This window comes from Triticum aestivum, chromosome 3B, assembly GCF_018294505.1.
Source record: "Triticum aestivum cultivar Chinese Spring chromosome 3B, IWGSC CS RefSeq v2.1, whole genome shotgun sequence".
In the NCBI taxonomy this organism is placed as follows: Eukaryota; Viridiplantae; Streptophyta; class Magnoliopsida; order Poales; family Poaceae; genus Triticum; species Triticum aestivum.
This window is the reverse complement of record NC_057801.1, coordinates 849,099,114-849,121,008: the sequence shown is the minus strand read 5'-3', so window position 1 is coordinate 849,121,008 and position 21,895 is coordinate 849,099,114. Positions and strand designations below refer to the sequence as shown.

General features: G+C 48.9%; 1 protein-coding gene across 2 annotated transcripts; it reads right to left on the bottom strand.

Annotated features, from left to right (window-relative positions):
* Nucleotides 1–14,046: 14,046 nt before the first annotated feature.
* LOC123072903 (probable linoleate 9S-lipoxygenase 4) lies at nt 14,047–21,356 on the bottom strand. 2 transcript variants are annotated; one of them, XM_044496572.1, is made up of 9 exons: nt 21,056–21,356; nt 20,585–20,862; nt 16,644–16,887; nt 16,211–16,555; nt 16,044–16,126; nt 15,843–15,950; nt 15,415–15,722; nt 15,079–15,342; nt 14,047–14,988 (listed from the first exon to the last, which is right to left on the bottom strand). In XM_044496572.1, exons 1-9 carry the CDS (start codon nt 21,285–21,287, stop codon nt 14,205–14,207), a joined length of 2,646 nt encoding a protein of 881 aa, XP_044352507.1. In that variant the 5' UTR covers nt 21,288–21,356; the 3' UTR covers nt 14,047–14,204. The 2 variants fall into 2 exon arrangements, with proteins under 2 accessions (XP_044352507.1, XP_044352508.1); XM_044496573.1 differs by having other exon boundaries at nt 16,044–16,105.
* Nucleotides 21,357–21,895: the final 539 nt, after the last annotated feature.

Here is a 21,895-nt window from a genome sequence, read left to right as displayed (position 1 = left end):
AGTTTTTTGATGGGACGTTGTAGTTTTATGTTCATGTATGATTTTTCTGTGCATGCCATTTGATGTACATTTTCCTAGTAGTGTTACAATTAATGATTTCACATGTTAAACTAATAGATTTGGTCTTCTTTTAATAAGGTTATTTCACGTAGTAAAAGAATCGACTGTGAATTTATTTCGTAAGGTAGGATTGATTTTTTCTGAGCATTTACACAAAAAAGTTTTTTCTGAGCAGCGATTGTCTCACTTTTTTTGTAACGTGATTCTCGAACAGTATTTAATTGTGCGTGTATATTTTTTCAAGGAAACATGTACGTCAATGATTTTTGGGAATAGGGGCGTGGAAGGACACTTCTTTTATGGTGGGGAATTGGAGCATGGACTCTCCTTTTTTTTGGTTGAAATAGACGTGGACTCTTATTTTTAGGGACATGGACTCTTTCTACAAATTGTGGTGGTAGGGGTCGTGTCAGGCTGTTCTTATTTCTTGCCACAGTGCAACGCAAATCATAGGGTTAAAATTGATCATTATACAGATTGAATGGTTAAGATTTTTTTTAATGATGTGGATTAATATGGAGGCTCGTATGGTGCCTCCAATTAGTAAATATAAGATAAGATAAGATTGCACATGTCTTTTCATTTTAGCAATGCTGGATGCGCAAGTGCAGCCACAGCTGTAAAGAACTCTTCATAGTTTGATGTGGAATAGGAAATTTGAACATGGCATCAGATGAACAATGATTTACACTGCAATCAAAGCTAGACCCGGATCTGAAGAAACAAGGCCTAGCTAGACTTAGCTGGAAGAAGACTTTGAGACCATCGAGGTCTACTAATTAATTAAAGGAGCCTCTAGCTGCAGATCTGAACATGATTCGGACAACTTGGCTATCTATTGAAGACTTGAGGGGTCGATCGAGGTCTTAATTAAGATATTCGTTGATCTGATTAGCCGGTCCATGGAGCCTCAATTTGATAACAAGGGAACAGGTGGCTACGGCTCTCATATGAATTCACTATCTAATTAATTTTTCTAGTAGCTAACTTATATAGGCATCACATTACAGATCGACGGATTTGATCCTTGCCAGTCCATTGAATCTGCACCACGCCATAGTTGTTCTATGAGATGCATAAGAACGAGGCGAGCAATTAGTCAACGGCCGATGTGCTTAAGCAACTTGACACACACACACACACACAAAAGCTTGTGTAGCTCTGAATGTAATGGCGACTTCTCAGATCAAGCTAACATCATCAAAGTTCACAATGTTTTGCGTGCTAACCTGCGTCATTAGATCTGACTGACACAGCTACTGGTATGAGAAGACTTGGGAATTGATTGATACCATACTAATTAACTAAGGGAGCATTGTTTTTTTTTACATTGTTTTTTTTACATTGTTAATCCAGATTTGGCCAGACTTAGCATGAGAAAGTCCATGAAGGGCGTCGTCCCAGATTGTAAGCATGAGAAAGTTTCAACTGTAAACACTACATCTTAACTGTAAACTTACAAACTTTCAGTTGTTATTTGAATAAGCTTTTGTTTGTATTTTGAGAGTATACCTCCGACCGTTTGTGTGCATTAATGGCTAGGATTGCCTCACCTTTTTGAGGGCGCATGGGACTGGCAGGTGGCCCAGATCGACGCCGACCGCTTCTCGGTGGTCTTTCCAGATCCGGCCATGCTGCGCATGGCGACTCGCAGTGGCAAGTTGTTCCTCTCCATCAACAACATCACTGCGCTCATTCGTGATGCCGTGGCGGACGCGCTCAAAGGGGACTCCATGCCAGAGGTGTGGATTAAGTTGTGGGGCATCCCTTCGAAGCATCCCAGGGTGGACAGACTGATGGCGGGGATGACTATGTTGGGCAGACCGCTGGTGGTGGATGAGCTCTCCTTGATCCGCTCAGGCCCGGTGCGGATGCTTTTCGCTTGCCGTAAGCCAGAGAAGATGCACGGGTCGGTCCAGATCGGGTTCAATGGGGAGGGTTTCCTCATCAAGCTTGAGCCGGAGCTCGATCCACCCCGTCGTGCAGCTCCGGCACTGCCCCCCCCCCCCCCCCCCCCCCCCCCCCGCGCCTACCAAGGATAAGGACCCAGACAGCGGAGACAAGGACAAGACCCGGGGCATGACAAGGACCACGAGGCGAGCATGGACGACGACTCCATCGACACGGCAGCGTGGGAGAAGCTCAGCCTACGTGGCGAGGGCTCTCCGGCGGCTCACACTCGTCAAGCTCTCGTCCCGGCTTCGGCGGCTGTGATGGACGTGGAGGTGGTGAATCAGTATGGCTCCAACTTGGGGATGGTGACCCCCCCCCCCCTCGGTGGCCATGCTCGACAAAGGAATGACGGCGTCTTGCGAGATGGGTGTGCCTGCGGGAGAGCGCACGCTGATGGTGCTATCTGCAAGCACCCTCCTCCCCTCCCTGACCGGGTCGCTGGCCTCGGGAGGGCACGATGAAAGCAAGAGCGGTTCCGTGCGGCAAGCCAAGAAGCTGGCGGGGCGCAAAGTCATCGCAGATGGTATCAGGCCCGTGGAGCAGCTTGGCGCGTCGCCTACTCCCCGTCAACCGGTGATGGCGCTCGCCTCCCCCCTCGGCGCATCCCATTGGAGACATTCTGCTCCAGGAGGCAACCAAGCACTGGTGGAAAAAGGGCCTTTGGTCGCGGTTCGCAACTGCCATTAGTCGCGGTTGCGCAACCGCGACCGAACGGGCGCGACTAAAGACCCCCCCCCTTTAGTCGCGGTTGCTTAAGAACCGCGACTAAAGGCCCGTCCACGTGGGCGCCAGGTGGCCGTCGGGGCGGAGGACCTTTAGTCGCGGTTCTTCTGGCCAACGGCGACTAAAGGCCGCCGCAGGTTTAGGGTTTTAGCCCCCCCCCCCTAAACCTGTTTTCTGTTTAATTTGTATTGTTTTATTTCTTTTGTGCTTTATTTTAATTTTGAAGGAGTTTCATATATTCTACGGTACTACATACATGCATATGAATGTACAATTTCAAATAAATTTGAAATTAGAACCAAAAAGAATTCAAGAGGAATATACAATATATATTCAATATCATCGGATGACCATATACAATTTTGAACAAGTTTCCATACATGATTTAATGCATATAAAGTTCTACGTCCTCGTAATAGTGTTCTCCTTTAGGATGGAGGACTTCCCTGCTGAACCATCCAGCTAGTTCCTCTTGAAGTGGTCGGAAGCGAGCTTCTGGACTAAGCATCCACCGGAGGTTATTCCTCTGAGCATTGGTATCACTCGGAACCCGCTCAGAGGTGTATCTCCGGATCATCTCACAGACATAGTATCCACATAGATTGGTCTCCGGTGGCTGAATATCCCCAGCATTCTTAGCCTTTAACATTTTGAATTCTAGCTCTTTTTTGAATTCACCGACCTTTGTATCTACGAACCGTCTCCAAACCCTACGAGGCAAAGAAAATTAAATGAACAAGAGAGTTATTAATTAGTTACTTGATATTAGGAAATGAACGAAATAGGCCGATCGATATAGAGCGCAAATGAATGAAAATAATTACTTCTGCAGCATTCTTCTCATGCCGCCCCAAAGCTTTGGATCCATATTCACAGAGTCGTGGACGAGACATTCTGAGGTGTTAACTTTAATTACTAGCAGAATCCAGTGGAACCTGCGGACACGATACATGCACAGTACGTCATGCATAACTCATCGATTAGCCGGCCACATACCATGCATGGAGTAAACAAAAGAGAATGTGCTCAAGACAGAAACACTCACTCAAAATGGTAAGGAAATAGAATATCACTTTTGAGTTCCTGCTTTGTAAGAAACTGCCACAGGTCTGCCTCCACGTCGGCGGGGTAACGCTCCAACACATGTCCATTAACGATGTGTGGGTCAATGAACCCAACATCATGGATGTTCCTTACTCTGCATTCCTTAATCTTCATTCTGCATGTATAATAGCGGACACAACAATATAGTTAGGACATATATATAGTGCAGGCAATATGAACGAGATGGGGTAGAAATTAATAAATCACTTACAGAACGTAGCAACTGATGATAGATTTATCGAGCTCGCGCAGATTGAAAAGCTGGAACAATTCACTCAGTTCAATTTGTACATAGTAATGTTTGAAGTGATGCTCATGTCTAACTTCCGCATAAATATATTCTTTGGCGTTTTTATTTTTTATGTAACCCTTGTACCATTTCAGCAGACCTTTCATTTGTGGAGGTAGATCCTTTTCCTGCGCAGGCTCGACGATAGGCCCATTCTTGACATATGTAATTACTACCTCCTTCACTGGCGCCTCATCAAGGCCTAACAGTTCACGAAGAGTAATACCTAAGTTGGCCGCTTGTTCTCTGGCACTCGTTACAGTCAATCCCTGTGCTGCCGCAGCTAGTATGATCTTGGGGGCATCCGGACAGAAGGCTTCCACTATAAGCGGGGCAATCGATTGTTTACTTTGTTCCCCGAGCTGGGCAACTTGTTTCCCGCTTTTTTTACTTTCGGCCTTCTCCCGCTCTTTGTTCTCCTTGAACATGAGTGCCTGCCTGCGAAGTTCACGTGCATAGTCGTTAGGCAGATTCTTCGCGGCTTGGGACGGTGTGCTCAAAAATGACTTAGCCCACTTCTTTTGCTCATCAGAAAATACTGGCTTGGGCTCGGGCTCTGTTTTCTTCTTGCAGTCCGCCTTCCATTTCTCCAAATCAGCAGCCGCGGCCGCGTCGACTTCCTCGGCACTACGTTCCCAAGACCTTGTGGGGAGAGGCTTCAGTGATGGCTCCGGTACCTTTGTGGTCTTAGGTACATAAGGGTCCGGGTTAATAATCCAGGACTGCTTCTGCTTCTTTGCCGGAGGTGGATTGGGGGGCGGCGTCTGATCACCCGCCGGACGAGGACTGGGGGGCGGCGGCTGATCACCCGCCGGACGTTGTGGACTGGGGGGCGGCGTCGGCTGACGTGACGGAGGTGTAGGTGAACCGCCACCACCACCACCACCACCACCACCGCCACCGCCACCACCACCACCGTAGGGGGGTGGACTTGTTGTCCTTGGCGCCTCGCCTGGAAACATGATAAACTTCTTTTGCCATAGAATGAAATGGCGCTTGACATCTCCAAGTCTTTTCTCCCCTTCAGGTGTAGCAATGTCAATCTCCAGGTCCTCAAACCCTTGGACTATGTCCTCCACCGTGACACGAGCATAGCCATCTTGAATGGGGTTGTTGTGGTGGAGTGCTCCAGGTAAACATGGTAAAGCACTGCCGATGGCTACCTTCATGGACATGTTCCCGATAGGATAATACAGATGACATTCTTTCATCTCCTTTATATCGTCCACGGGGTAGCGAGGAGGCTCCGGTGCAGTAATTTCGACCACCAGAGGCTCCGGTGCAGTAATTTCGACCACCAGAGGCTCCGGTGCAGTAATTTCGATCGTCGGTGCATCTGCACCAGCCGGTGGGGCCTCCGTGGAAGCCACGCTGCTTCTCCGCTGCTGGCTTCCGAGATCCGCTGGATGATCTTCATGCTGCACCCGAGCTGCATCTCTTTCGGCTACTAGTATACTCATGGTTTTCTTCATCACATCCATTTCCGATGCCAACCGCGCCACAACATCTGCTTCCCGATCCATCTTTCTCTTACGGCTTCTGTAACCGTACGGGTCATCGTTCTGGGGGAACCCTATTTTCCACGGAATGTGCCCCATGCCTCGTACACGTCCTCCGTGTTCAGGATTCCCGAGGGCTTTTGTCAGCGCGTCGTTCTCTCTGTTGAACTTGATCTTCCCCTGTTGAGCATCCCTCATTGCGTTAATAAGGGCTTGGGTGGGTTTAATTAATTTGCCCCGGTAAACACACTCCCCTGTCTCCGGGTTCAGCGTTCCCCCATGCCCGTACCACCAGCTTTTGGCCCTTGGGTCCCATCCCTCCGTACCTGGACGGATTCCTCGCGCCCTCAGCTCGTTCTCCATCTTCTCCAACCTAGGCACCCAAATGCGATACCCTCCTGGCCCCATAACATGATTGTACTCCTTCTTAGCCGCATTTTCCTTATTTTTTTCGATATTTGAATGAACTGCTCCGATTTCTTTTGCTTCACAAATTCTGGCCAATCATGTTTCAGTTTCTCATATTGTCCTTTGAAATCCGGAGTCTTGTTCTGCTTGACAAAGTCATGGGCTAGATTTTGCTTGAATTTCCGGAATGCGTCGGCCATCTTATGAAGAGCGAACTGTTTGACTAGCCTCCTCCTCTCCTTGTTTTCCTCAATCTTGTTACCCTCCTCATCGAATTTGTTGTATTCCGGAGGTAGAACGAAATGTTCCATAAGCTTCTTGAAGCAATCTTTTTTGTTCTCTTATCGACAAAAGTGAAACCATCATTTCGTGCCTTCTTTGGCTCATTCCACTCCTGGACGGTGATCGAGACGTTGTCTCTAACAATGGCTCCGCATTGGCTGACAAACTTGGTGGCGTTCTTGCGGGGCTCCAGCGGCCTGCCGGTTGCACTGTCGACAACCTCGATGGTGCATGTTTCTCCTTGTTTCATCGTCTTGGTTGCGCCACGCTTTGACGACGTACTCGATTGTTTCGACGATCCGGCCGAGGGCTAAAATAAGAAAGAGTCGCGCGTGTTAGTACACACATATTTATTCAAATCAGTTAGTTTGTATCACCAGAGGCTCAATGTATATATATACCTCGGCGCCGGAGGTGGTTGCTACTTCCATTTGAAGATCGTCGTTTATCGACGTTTGTTCGGCATCATCTTGCTGACGGCGCCTTTCATCTTCACCGTCAAGGTTCAGATAAGAAGAGATATCATCTTCTTCTTCTCCGGTCGGCACATATAGAATATCGCCGTTTATGATGCCGAACATATGTGCTTCACCGTACGGATCATAGTTGTCCATAATCGGGTCAGCTCTATCGTCCGCCATTATGTCAGTCCTGAAAACATGTAGTACAAACAAATTAATTAAGTGAAGAAGGGGGGCGGTGGCGGTGGCGGTGGCGAAAGGGCGGTGGCAAAAGGAGGGGGCGAGGAAGGGGTGGGAGAGGGTGTCGCGGTAGAGCGCGAGACGGGGCGGCAGACGACGGCGTCACGGAGAGGGAGGAAATTCCAATTTATCATGTCGCGAACCCAAAATGGGCCGGCCCAGGTGAGCTACGTCCTGTGAGACGCGTCGACTTTTTGATGCAAAGAGCGTCACACAGGGCTGGATATGGCCGAGCCTGGGTCTTAGCCGGGCTGCAGTTGCAGCCTCCGCGGCTGTACTGCTGCTAATGCACCGGCCCGTTGTAGCCGACGCCGAAACAGTGATTAGGATACGTTGGAATTTCCTATATGACGCTGTCTGCGTCAAACTGTCGAGCGAACGCACCTACGAGGGTTCCCAACCCTTTTTTTATTTTCATTTCTTTTCCTTTCTTTTTCTGTTTCGTTTTTCTTTTCTTTTTTTGTTTATTGCTCTTTTTCTTTTTCTTTTTCTTTTTAAAAAATGTTCTCCTTTGTTTATTTTCTTTTTCTTTTTCTTTTTTTTATTTTCATTTCTTTTCCTTTCTTTTTCTGTTTCGTTTTTCTTTTCTTTTTTTGTTTATTGTTCTTTTTCTTTTTCTTTTTCTTTTTAAAAAATGTTCTCCTTTGTTTATTTTCTTTTTCTTTTTCTTTTGTTTATTTTCATTTCTTTTCATTTCTTTTTCTGTTTCGTTTTTCTTTTCTTTTTTTGTTTATTGTTCTTTTTCTTTTTCTTTTTCTTTTTAAAAAATGTTCTCCTTTGTTTATTTTCTTTTTCTTTTTCTTTTGTTTATTTTCATTTCTTTTCATTTCTTTTCCTTTCTTTTTCTTTTTCTTTTTCTCTCTCTCTCTCTCTCTCTGCTCTCTCTCTCTCTCTGCTCTCTCTCTCTCTCTCTCTCTCGATCAACGCCGGCGAGGCCGGCCGCCGGCGAGGGCGGCGAGGCCGGCCGCCGGCGAGGGCGGCGAGGCCGGCCGCCGGCGTTGAGGGCAGCGAGGCGGCGCGGTGGTGGGCGAGGGAGGCCGTCGGGCGGCGTGGCGAAAGGGGGCGGCGAGCGCCGTACGTGGGCGAGAGGAGGCGGCGGGCGACGGCGGGCGGCGTCGAGGGCGCGGGCGACGGCGGGCGGCGTCGACGGCGGGCGGCGTCGAGGGCGAGGGCGCGGCAGGCCTTCGGCGCGGCAGAGAACGAGCGGAGAAATGGAGGCGACGGGTCCAGGAGACATTCTGCTCCAGGAGGCAACCAGCGCCGATCCCGCGGGCCAAGAGATCCAAGGCAGTGGCTGCGGCTCTGGTGCGTTCCAGCTCGCGCAATAGGGGCACCAAGGCAAACCTGCCGGCGCTGTAGTGGGCGCAACTCATCCAGGCCCAGAAGAACCTCGAGCACACATGTAACCCGACCCCTCACTTTTTGGTTCTGCACGCGTTCTCTGATGATCATCTTAGTGAGGTGTTAGAGGAGAGTGGGGTGGACGCGTCGTGTCTTGGGGGTCCGCGTGAGTTGATCCCTCTCCTGCGCACGAAGGAGCAGGTGCAAGCTGCGCTCGTAGCTGCGGCTGCGGCGCGCACGGACCAGCTGGTGCAGGAGCCAGGGGCCTCCCTAGCACCTGCAATTCAGCCCGATGAGGTGGTGTTGGCAACAAGGGGTTGCCCCCTCTCCCTTGCCTTGCATGGCCAAGGTGAGGCGTATGGCCGAAGCGGTGTCTTCGAGAGGCATCCGCCTTTGCAATCGAATCATCTAGATGCGTGCTATCTTTTGGAACATTCATGGGTTCGGTCACGTGGGGCGTCGATCCCAGCTAAAGGAGTACATGCGGAAGGAGGGTATCGACATTGTAGGCTTGCAGGAGACCATTAAGTTAGATTTTTGTCATCATGAGCTGCTTGCCATCGACCCTCTGGAGAGGTTTTCCTGGAACCACCTTGCCGCGTCAGGGCACTCTGGGGGCATGCTGCTTGGCTTTGCCCAAGCTGTCTATGAGGTGCTAGCATGGGATGCAGGCACCTTTTTTTATAGCAGGGCACATTCGCCACCGTCAGTCTCAGAGGGAGCTGGTGGTGATTCAGGTCTACAGACCTGCTGATCACTCAAGATCGGTCGAATTTTTGGGCGAAGTGCAATCGAAGGTGCTCTCGGTGAGCTCCTCACTTATTCCTCTAGTAGTTGGGGGGGGGGGGATTTCAATCTGATCCGCTCGGGTGCGGACAAGAACAACTGCAATATTAACTGGCCAAGGGTGACCATGTTTAATAATGCCATTGCCACCATGGCTCTTCGCGAGGTGGCTCGGTCTGGGGCTCGCTACACGTGGACGAATAAGCAACTGGCCCCGGTGCGATCAGTGCTAGATAGGGTGTTTATCTCTCCTCACTGGGAGCTGGTTAACCCCTTATGCTCGCTTGTCGCGGAGACCAGGATCGGGTCGGGCCACGTCCCGCTTATCCTTACCTCAGGGGAGGACAGGGTTCGTCGAAGCCCTCGATTTTTCTTCCAAACGGCTTGGTTCGAAAATCCAGACTTCGATTCCATCTTCAGGGTGAAGTGTAACTTTTGCGTTAGCTGGGGGGCCAACGGGACCCGATGGAGTTCTGGATTGCGGTAGGGAGCCACCTTCGGGCTAGTCTCAAGGGCTGGGGGGCCAACTTGGGCCGCCAGGATAGGATGCTCAGGGAGAGTATCCTCACAGAGATCGCGAGTCTTGACCAACAGGCTGACGTGAGGCCTTTCTCGGAACTAGAATGGGCCCGTCGTTACGCGTTGGAAGACCAGGTGCAGTCCCTGCTCTGAGCAGAAGAGGAGTACTGGAGGCATCGGGGTGGCCTAAAGTGGGTCCTCAAAGGCGATGCCATCACGAAATACTTCCACTCCTACACTAATGGGAGACGACGTAGATGTGCGATCCTTCGCTTGCAGTCTGAACAGGGGTTACTGCTAGCTCAGGCGGATATAGTGCGTCATGTTTACGACTTCTATGTCCAATTGATGGGGACGAGCGACGATCAGCAAGCTGGGGTGCGCGCTGACATATGGGACCTTTCCCAGCTCGTCACCGATCGGGAAAACGAGGAGCTGGGGCTCGCCTTTTTACCCGAGGAGATTGATGCTGCTCTCAGGAGCATGAAAACTGATACTGCGCCAGGCCCGGACGGGTGGCCCGTGCCAATGTTCAAACACTTCTGGTCGATCCTGCAGGGGCGTATGTTCGAGGTGTGCAACGGTTTTATGCGTGGGACAGTAGACATCTCCAGGCTCAACTTTGGGGTCCTCTCGCTCATCCCTAAGGTGGCAGGAACTGATGACGTACATCCGTCAATTTAGACCTATCGCGCTTATTAATGTGCCTTTTAAGATCTGTTCCAAAGCTACCACCTCCCGCCTCGTCCCGATCGCGCACCGTACTATTAGCCGCACACAAACTGCGTTGCAGGAGATCTTCCCTGAGCTAAAACGCACTAGGGAACCGGCCATTCTTCTTAAATAAGACTTCGAAAAAGCGTACGACCGCGTGAACTGAAATTTTCTGCGTCAGGTCCTTCTCAGTCGGGGTTTCTCGGTCATGTGAGTCCATCGAGTGATGCAGCTGGTCTCGGGTGGCCAGACTGGCATCTCGATCAACGGGGAAGTAGGGAACTTATTCCGGAATAAGCGGGGACTGCGTCAGGGGTGACCAGATATCCCCGCTGTTGTTCAATTTTGGGGTGGATGCCCTTGCAGCTATGCTTCGGAGGGCGACCACGACTAGCCACATCAGGGGAGTGGTCGGCCATCTCATCCCAGGGGGGATCTCGCACTTGCAGTAGGCAGATGACACCCTGCTACTGTTCAAACCAGATACTCGCAGCATAGCAACGGTGAGCTTTGAAATGGTGTCCGGTCTCAAGATCAATTTTCACAAGTGTGAAATGCTACCTATGGGGATAGATAGCGAGGAGGGGCGACGCATCGCGGACCTTCTCAACTGTAAAATGGGAAAGTTCCCCTTTACGTACTTAGGACTGCCCCTAGCACCATGAGGGGTGACCATAGATGATTGGGCACCTCTAAATGGGAAACTGGGTAAGAAAGTGAGCCCCTGGTGTGGCAAGTTCATGTCCTCGGCGGCTAGACTCGTCCTGACCAACTCGAGTCTGTCCTCGCTTCCCATGTTCGCCATGGGCCTCTTCCTGTTGGCCGAGGGGGTTCACGCCAAAATGGACATGCCGTGGGTCCGCTTATTTTGGGAAGGGACGGGTCTCAAGCGCAAATACCATATGGTCAAATGGGCTGCGGTATGTAGGCCCAAGTCCTTGGGAGGACTAGGTATCACCAATACCAGACTACAAAACATTGCGCTCATGTGCGAGTGGATCTGGAAGCTTTCGCGAGGGGCGACGGGCTTATGGGCTGATATCCTTAGGGCGAAGTACTTCCCCAACGGGAATTTTTTCAAAGCCGAGGCGAGGGGCTCCCCTTTCTGGCAGGACCTACAGGCTATTAGACCGACTTTTGACCAGGGGGCCAAATTCAATGTCGGCAACTGCCGTCCCACCCGTTTCTGGATTGATTTTTGGGTCGGCAATCGCCCCCTTTGGCAAGATTTCCCGGATTTGTATGCACTTCCGGTGCATCCAAACCAAAGGGTGGCAGAGGCTTTGGCTCCCCCAGGCCATAGCCTTCTGCGCCTTAGTGCTCTGGAGTCAGCTAGGTGGGGTACTTTGCTGGATCTGGTTTCCCCCGTTGTGCTGTCAAATGAGCCCGACAGGGTGTCGTGGCATCTAAACGCCTCCGGAAAGTTTTCTGTCAAGTCCTTATACAACCAACTGTGCCAAGGGATGGTACAGAGGGAGGTGATGTGACTTTGGCAAGCCCGCGTTCCGCTAAAGATCAAAGTTTTTCTTTGGCAATTGTTCCGGGACCGCCTCCCCATGTCGATCAACATTGCAAAACGGAACGGCCCGGCAACGGGTCCTTGCGCATTATGTGGGAAACCCGAGAACACAAACCACGTCTTCTTCCTATGTCCCCTAGCTAGGTTTGCTTGGAGCACTGTGCGCGAGGCTGCCGGTGTCCCATGGGACCCGCGCTCCTCTTCCAAACTTGTGGGACTCCTGGATTCTGTTCGGGGTCAACACAAGCGTGTGATGTGGACTAGTATAGGGGCGATGTTATGGTCCTTATGGCTCACCCGCAACAAATTTACCATTGAGGGGTCATTCCCATCGCACCCGGCTAATATCATATGCAAATGCTCTATCCTCTTGCAGCAGTGGAGTCCGTTGCGAAGCAGAAGGACTCTGAGATGATGAAGCACACGCAAGAACGAGTTCACCAAGTCTACGTGGCGGCTAGGGAGCCGGCGACGCGTCCCTAATGATGGGAGTGATCTTTTGTTTCGCGAGCCTGCACGCTCCTGTCCATGGGCTTCGGCCATGTAACGTGCTCGCAGCCCGGCTACGAACCCTTCTTGACTAAGTCTCTAGCTACGCCTTGGGCTTTTGCTTTTGGTCCGTCCGTTTGCTACTCTGAAACATGCTATACCTGGTCCGTTGTGGGCTTTATTAATTTAAAGCCAGACACTTCTAGCGTCTTCGTTCTAAAAAAAACACTGCTATACCTGGCTCTGAAACATGCTTTGATCTTTTGCTCCTTGAAAAGAAAATTGATGCTTCATTTCGCTGCTATGTTTGAAGTTCACGATTCTGTTAATTTGAGCTGCACTGCTTTGCTCTTAATCCGGTAACAAAATATAATGGAAATGATACCAGCTCATCATAGAGAACACAGGTGTAGGTATATGATTTTTCATGTTTGCTTCAAGACATAATGATGAACACATATTAGCAAACAATAGCCTACAGGTGACCAGTCATGGCTTCACAAATGAACAAATGAGAATACCTCACCTTTGTTCCCCATTCCAGACCATCTGTCGACCTGAGATCTCAGCTAGCTCTCGACAACAGGCAGACATTAATTAACCATTAAACAAGGCCTAGCAAATCTTAGATGTGAGAAGACTTGGCCATGGATCGAGGTCCTACAAATTATTTAGGGGGGCCTGCAGGTCTGAACGTGGTAAACGTGGTACATAGACGTTCACACATTGTTAATCGCTTCGGTGCTTGTAGTCGTCGCTAGGTGGTCTACAATTCTGAATGTAATTTTTATTTCTGGTATTCGTTGTACTGCCATGATTGAAGATGAATAGATTGGAAGTTTTTTCGCAAAAAAAAAACTTGGCTGTATTTCTTTCATGCAGGTTATCTACAGATATACCGGGACACTTCATTTATAGTTTTCTCTACAGCGAGTGGAGAATCAAGACATGTTTACAGAGTTGTGTACACGTTTGGAGGCTACGGCGAGGGGTACTTTTACCCAACATGGATGGCAGCATGATCTTAGGATTGGCTACCTACGATTTAGGCGTCATATAAATATTCTTCTTCGTATTTCGCCTTCTTTTATTTTGACTTGTCGTGAGGAATTTGTTGGCTATGTGTATCTTAGTAGGCCGGGTGTAATGCTTAAACCTTTTAAGTAATAAAGCGCCCAATTTCGGAAAAAAGCAAGCTAATGGTAGATTTGGAAACAATTCAAGGTCGTGTTAAGGAACTCATCGACGGATGGATCCGTTGTTCACGTTAATCCGTTGTTCACGTCCCAGATCCATCTGTATTTTCAACTATTTTTCCATAGGTCAAAGTTATCACAGTGTTTTCTACTTAAGTTATCGGGTTTCCGGTTCATATATTACCGTGCTATTGTACATAAGTTACTGGGGTATGTTTTTCAACAATTTTTTCCTTGTTAAATAAGTTACGGCGATTGTTAGAGGTATATTTACAACAACTTTTTCCCGGGTCAAAGGTTGTTGCGGGTGTTTGTACATAAGTTATCAGCTCCACGGTTCATATATTACTATGTTATTTACGCAGAAGCTACCGGGGTATGTTCTGAACGAAAGTTATCGTTTGGTATGTTTTTCAACAAATCTCCCCCCCCCCCCCCCCCCCTCCCCCCTCCAATCTCAAAGTTACCATGGAATTTTTGTACCTAAGTTATCTGAACGTTTGGAAATTACAGAAAAAATAATCGGGGGCCAATACTACTTATTCTTTGTTTGACGACATGACAACATTGTAAGAAAGAAACGCAGTGCACTGCGCGACACAACAAACCGACGACGGAGGCTCAGATGGAGACGCTGTTGGGGATGCCCATGCCAGTAAGCCCACAGGCTCGATCGCCGGTGAGGTCCGACGTGTTGGGGTACAGCAGCATGTACGGCATATTCACCGGCCCGTTCCGGTTCTTGAGCGCCGGATCCTTGTTCATCGCCGTGATCCGCTCCTCGATCTCCACCAGCTGTGTGCCGAACCTTTCGAACAACTCCAGTGCCTTGGCATCCGACGTCCACTCCGGCGTGTCGCGCTGCCCGAGGTACACTTCGTCCGACGAGTGCTTCGACAGGGTCTGGATGAGGGTGAGGCCGAGGATGCTCTGCAAGTACTGGCTGATGGTGTGGATGAAAACCCTGTCGGCCTCCTCGTCACCACGCTCCAGCTGTGTGTACTCCTCCGTTCCGGGCACCGGCATCTTCTGCCGGCTGACCGTCGGCCGGTTTGGGAGGTACCCCGCGTACTGGTACTGCCCAAAGTTGACTGACGCGTGCAGGGCCGACGCCACCCAGATGATGGTGATGCATGTCTTGGCCAGCTCCTCGACGGTCTCCATCTTGGGCCACCAGTCCTCGTCCTTGAGGTCGCCGTGCCCGACTTCGCGGACCTCTTTCCACCACTCCTTTAGCTCCTTGTCAGCTTGGAGCACGCAGTCGTTGGGGTAATAGATGCCCAAGTACTCCTTCACCCATTGCTGGATTGCCCACCAGATCGCCAGCCCGTCCACGGCGTACGGGTAGTCCTTTAGCAGCAGACGGATGCCGTATGGGCTCGACGGGTCTCGCACAGCCATGCCCCTGCATGCAATGCGCACACAAACAAGCAAGCGAAATCCATCTTCAGTCAAATATTCTTCCACGCTAAAAAAAATGAGCTCCTCTTTTTACCTTTTGACTAGGTCGTCGGGGAGGCCCTGCTCGGTGAGTTTCCACTTCTTATACACTACTGAAGACATCTCGAGCGCGTACTTTCCTGGGAAGACAGTCAGCTCAAATAAGCCGCCAGCGTTGATGAGCACCGTCCGCGCCATGGCGTTGATGTTCATCGTGTCGCGGTAGTGTGGGCTCAGCAGTTTGTGCACGGGATGCACCACACTCAGTTGCCGGTTCGTCGCAATCACAAACGGCTCCATCACCGCATGTGTGTTCAACCTAGAGAAACACTATAAAAGCTCAGCACTAATTTGGTATCAATTGGAATCTACATATACTCATCATTCATACCAGTGGCTGATTAGTTGATGCCAAGCAGAGTCATTGACGCAGGCGTAAGCCTTGGCAAGCTGCCAGATCTGGCCGTCAACTCGTTCGTCAGCCGGAACATACACCCTGCTCTCTGCGCCATGCTGAAGCCCATCAGGGTGCGGCAGGCTCAGCTCAATGGCCAAGGGCTTCAGCGTACCGTCGGCCTTCAGGAACAGCAGGGTCCTTGAAGCGTAGATGAAGTTGCCTTCCAACTTGTTGATGCGGTCAAGGAATGGCATGAAGTTATCGTGGTGATCTAAAATGAAGAGCCTGTTACTCTCCATTGCCTGCACAATACATGGTTGTTAGGACAATCAATCTCTCCATATGCGGTTCACTAGCAATTTGCAGCTCAATGAAATTTCCTTTTTTGACCACAAAATAGCTCAATGATTCATTGAACACACCTGTGTCACTGTGAGGCCTTCCAGGTTCTGCTGAATTTGATCTTCAGTGATTGTGCTTGACTGGTCCCCGTACACACTTGGATCCAGAGTACTTTTTACAGGGAACTCCTGTGGTCATAAAATAGAAAACAAATGAGGAATTCTCAATCGATTATGAGGAGATGGTTTATTCTTCTTTAAATGTCATATGTAGGTGCTAACCGTCAGACGTCTGATGCAAACCGGGTTCATGCCTGCAAGCATCTCACGTGCAAACTCCTCATCTGATTTCCAAGCATACGGATCTACAATTTAAGAAAATAAATTGCAAGAAGTATAAAATGTAAAACAAGGGATGGCCGTTTTAAGTCATGCACACAGCTGATTACCTGATTTGATAACATGTGGAAGGGGCAAGTTTAGGAAGTCGTCACCAACAGATGGTAAAACACTTTTAATAAAATGAAGGGGGATTTTATTCTTGAGCTCCTTTGAGTGTTGGTTAATGGGCAATTTCAGAAGACCATCATAGAGATCATAGATATCTTGAAACGAATCAAACTCCTTGGGTGTACTGTCAACATAGGTCCTAATTATCGGAAGAACAGCATCGGTGATGGCCTTGAGAGAGTACCCAAGGAAGTCAGACAACTTGAGGTGCCCAATGCGCTCATCGCGTGGGACATAGATGTTCATGACCTTGTACTGAGGAATTCTGCTCTCTGATCTAGGGTCTGGTGACAAGATCAAACCCCCAATATGAGTCCAATTGCAAGGTGACATGGTTGTGCATAGTTGAAGATATACCACACCAAAACTCACCTGTTTTTGTTGGGCCTCGGCCTGTTCTGCCACGGCGGGGATATGGAAGTTCTTGGCTGCCGCCGAGGATCGGCCGTGCATACATCTCGCCCCTGCCTGGCTCTCCCAGGTCATTGTAGTAGTCATAGCGGTACACACGGTCATGCTCCTTATACTCTCTTTCTGTACCGTCGCCTTGGAGATTGATGAGTTCGTTTCGCCGGTATTGCACCAAAGGTGCGGGCATTTTGCTGGGCAGGTAGGTCTGCAAAATAGCAAGAAAAATGAGGTGACAGATTCAAAAAACAATAGAGTAGTTTTACTCAGTCCCCAAACCTCTAGCAGGTGCTCACGGATTTAAAATGAGAATGCTACTAATTAACCAGTGAGAAATAGATAACTAAGTGTGTCATTTGTGATATACTATTTCTGAAAACGGTTTCGTATTTCTGTCTCCCATTCCTCTGATCATCAGGGGAACAGTTAAATAAAGCTGTTCCTTTTGGTAAACAGTAGAAAAGTTGCCACCTTGCTTTTAAGATCTAACAGCTAGTTGTGGATCCAGAGATTCCAGAAGCTTATTCAGATAGCAAGTTGATGGCATTTGCAACTTACAATCTTCGTCGTTACTGGTAACTTGTAATATCAGTTCATTATCTTAGGAAAAAACTTAAGAATTAGTCGGAAAGGAGTTGTTGAGCATGCAGGGAAGGTAGCCAGCAGCCTGGCACAGCACTCGGTCGGTCATTTTGAATCGATCAGCCAAGCAAAATGTTTTACTATCAGCAGACAATCAAAGGACCGAAGTTCTCAAAAAGCTTACTTTTTCATTCATGCTAATATGAATTTTATGCGACGTATAGGATATCTACTATGCACTACATTTTCCTAACAAGGCATTATTGACACAACGAAAGGCCAGCCGTTGACTTGACCCAAAGACTAGGCCCGGACCCAGCAACAGCAACTTTACAGCTTAGGTGATGGATCTGACCAAATAATAGTAACCTGGAAGTTGCTTGTCTGTACCAAATCAACTTGGCAATTTGGCATCTTTTCTTCTTGAGTACTCCTACGTACTCCTAGTATCTATTTCCAGTTTGCCATTAATTGGATCTATGCCGCAACGACTTTCACCACTTGGAAAAATGCCACTCTAACTTACTCATACATCTATCTATGTCATTTTCATCACTTAAGAAATACTTGTATTGCAGCGTGTATTTAAACATGGGCTGTACATGCACTTTTGGGTCATCCGGATGCTGAAACTCCAAATTAGGCCGAATATTTGAACTGCTCAGAATCAAACCTGACCAAACGGGCCTGTTAAATGGGCTGGCATGAAAGCCCGCGTGCCTGGCCCGTCATGGGCCAGCACGGCACGAGGCGAAGTGGGCCGTGCCTGGCACGTGGGCCGGCTAGGGCCGTGCCTGGGCTGCTATGCCCGGCACGACACGCACAGTAATGGGCCAGGCACGAGCATGGCCCAGCACGGCACGGCACGCACGGCACGGGATGGGTTCCATCGATAGCAGAAAGAACCGTTGCTCGTCTCTCGTCTGGTGATCTGGTCAGGGAGGAGCGAGGGGGGAGCGTGTGACGTGCCCTCCTCCGGTGGCAGCGATGGGTGGGGTTTAGTGTGGGGTTAGAGGGGTTTAGGGGGGTTTAGAGGGGTTTAGGTATGTTTTGTCTCATTTTTGAATATTTGAACATTGTAGGGCAAATTAGGTCTTTATATTTTTTCCTTTTGTAATTTTCTTATGATTTTGTAATTTTCTTTTCCTTTTGTAATCTAGAGCGTGGCTTTGTACTCTTTTACTTCTCAGGGATGGAAGGTTTTAATGAGGCAGTCACTAATAAAGCTCGAGATTTATCCCACATGATGGCACTTTCCTCATTTATCCCACATGATGGCACTTTCCTCATTTTATTTTTTTGGACTTATTTTTGCCTAACGTGCCTACCGTGCCTACCGTGCCTAGCGTGCCTAACGTGCCATCCCATGTAAAGATAGTAAGTTTTTTGGCTATATAAAGGGCTTCCTACCCCCTCTTATTTCTCACACTCAAACCCCATCTCATTTCCACACTCAACACATGGATGCTCCAAATGTTCAACGAAGAGTCTCGCCCGTCTGGAACTACTTTGATGAAGAAGTATTTGTGGTGGATGGTGTCAACGTGCGTAAAGCTAAGTGCAAAAGATGTGGAATCTTGTTGAGCCTGGGGAACGGAGGAATCGGCCACCTTCATCGCCATAAGCAGAAACACGACAAGACAGACGAGCAGGCCGCAGGGCACCAAGCCATGTAGTTGTACTCTTTGTAATTTTCGTTTTTTTATCTTGAGCATGGCATTGTACTCTTTTACTTCTTAGGGACGGAAGGTTTTAATGAGGCATGCTTTAATAAAGCTCAAAATTTATCCCACATGATGACACATTGTCATATATTTTTTCAACTTTCTATACTTATTTTCTGACATACAAACTTTCTTCTTATTTTTTGGATGTAATAAACGTCCTACAAATTCTTTGGAAGTAATAAACGTAGCAAAACCTACTGTTGCTATCGTGCTAGTGCCACATACCAGGTACAACGAAAACATGTACTAAAAAACGAAGCGAGACGTGCATGCATGCATGCATGAAGGCTGCAGCCCTGCGTTGCTGCATGCCTGCATCGATGGCATAAGGCTGGTCACAATGGGAAGGAACTTAGGAGTAACATCACACACTCTAATACAACTTTGCTTGTGTGGCACATATTTAATGAAGAGAGAGGTGTTTGTGATAACTAGCTAAGTTACCGGAACATCACACACTTCAAGAAACAATGAGTCTATAACCTAATAAATACATTGTTGTATGACACTACATAGATGTTCCTATTCACTATGGAGGTAGTAACATAGTCTAGGGAAGTGTGTAAGTTACTAGCTTATGTTCTTGCCCATTGTGACCAGCCTAAGCCGACGAGCGCGCCTGCAGCCTGCACCACCCATGTGACGTGCTTTTTTTGAAAAAATCGGGCCACCTCGTGCCGGCGGGCTACCTCGGGCCATACGGGCCAACGGGCCAGCACGTATAGCCAGGGGCCGTGCCTGGGCCTCGAAGGCCAGCACGCGTGCCGGCTCGGCACGGCCCGAGTAGTTCGCGTGCCTGAGCGGGCCGTGCCGTGCCTGGCCCGTTTATCTCAGGGCGGGCCGTGCCGTGCCGGGCTGGCCCATTTGGCCAGGTTTGCTCAGAATATTATGCAGCCACTGCGTCCACCTGCAGCCACGTCCAGACCGGCCCTGCTCCCGCCACCGCATCGCGCCTCAGCAGCTGCGTCGTGCGAGGAGAGCCTCCAGCCGCGGGGGATTAGCTATCAACTTGCTATATTTAAATACAAGGTGAGGTCTGTTATCTGAATGCAATCAACTTGCTATCTGAATCAGCTCTTTATTAAGATAGCATTACGTTATTCAAATGCCTCACTCCCACAATGATCCAAAGTGAGATCCAAAGTGAGGTCTCCTACTTAATCCTAGCAACAATGACTCCTATGGAAATGGCATTATTACGAAAGATTTGTGCATTCCTCTCTTCCCACAACTCCCAATAGATGGTTAGTACTTAAGGGTAACTCGATCCAACGGGCACCGTGGACAATTACCAGCTCTTGTCCACCCGGCGCACCCAACCGGCCGACGCATTTCATCTGTGGCAAATATTTTTTTAAATTTTATTTTATCATTTAAGAATTAATAAAAGTAATTTACAAACTATCCAAAATGGCTACAAAATAATGAAAACTAATACCCCCTCTCTTTGGGGTAGTAAAAAAGAGTTGCCTAGGATCCAATTCTGGTAAAGATCCATCACAATTATTTTAGTATGATTGGGTGTAGCAGACCAGACATGAAGAATATTATTTTTGGGTTGAAGGTGGTGAAAATGGAAAATGGATTTGTACTCACATCGTTGGCGAAGAAGACGCGGTCATCGTTTGGGTAGATCCAGGAGTTGGCGACGAAGACGACGGTTCTCTTGCCTGGGACGCTGTCGATGGTGAGCGTCTTCAGGAGGAACTCGGAGCGGTGGCTGTTCCTGACGATGACGGCGCCGGGGATGCCCTGCGACTCGTCGGAGTCGAACGTCACCGTGAAGACCGACTCCCCCGCCGCTGTCGACTTGTTGGTCACCACCATCTCCTGCAGGTGCGCCGGCCTCCCCACCCATCCCCTATTCCCCTTGCCTGCGACAAAAATCAACGCATTATTCGATCAATCGATCTGGCTGTTTCAGCCGAGAGATAAATCCGCGAGCTGTTTTTCCTTTTTCTTTTTTGTATTGTTTCTTGCTCTTGACCTGCCGCTCGCAGAACCCAGACAACAAGAAAATGCAGGGAGGAGGGAAAAGGAAGAGAGGGGAACGGAGCGCTTAATTACTGGGGTCTGGCAGGGTGGCGCTGACGAGGTGGAAGCAGATGCCGTCGTCCTTGTCGAGCAACTTTTGGGCGCCGTCGAGGAGGGAGGAGTGGAAGTCGCCGAGGTCGAGCACGTCGCTCTTGACCAGCACCGCCCTGCCCAGGATCCGGACCTTCTTCTTCGACGCCTCCTTCCTCCACGCCTCCTTGTTCTTCGCCGTCACCCGGTGCAGCGGCAAGGTGCTCCGCAGCATCTCTCCACCCAGCTCAGCTCGGCGGAGATTAGCCAGCCAGCTATGGAATTCAACGGTGGTGTCCTGGTTCTGCCCACCAGATCCAGACGGGCGGAAGAAGCCACGATAAACAAGTGGTACCATTAATTTAATATAAGTCTCAGTCACACCTACTACTGAGTACTTTATGAAGTTTGAATCTATTTTCTTTTTATTCCGCATATAAAATTTATCTAAAGTTAAACATAATAAAGTTTGACTAAGATTATAGTAAAAAGATAAACATTCACAATATAAAATCGACGCCGCCATTAGATGCATCATTGAATCAACTTCTCTATTATATCAATTTGGTCAAACTTTATAAAATTTGACTCAAGACAAATCTTGTATGCAAAGTAAAAGAGAAACGAAGGGAGTATTAACTATCAAGGCGGTGTATGACAGAGGGTGTAAGTCAAAGCTGATGAGTCTTGGCGGATCCCAAGTGTAAGGATGTGTTTGTTTGGGCTCTTTTCATTGTCTTCTACAGCTAACAAACGGGTTGTTTCAGAACTAGCTCCATGCAGTGCTTGCAGCAGCAAGTAGAAGCTGCAACTGAAAATTCGGGCTTTTGCTCCTCGCAGCCC

Bases quoted from the DNA above. Each gene is read 5' to 3' on its own strand.
- LOC123072903 (XM_044496572.1), bottom strand. From the start codon at position 21,287: ATGCTGCGGAGCACCTTGCCGCTGCACCGGGTGACGGCGAAGAACAAG. The intron at 16,127-16,210 runs GTAATCAGCTGT...CTTAAATTGTAG, and splicing joins TCCACATGTTATCAAATCAG to ATCCGTATGCTTGGAAATCA. The intron at 15,723-15,842 runs GTGTGTTCAATG...TGTATTGTGCAG, and splicing joins AAGGCCTCACAGTGACACAG to GCAATGGAGAGTAACAGGCT.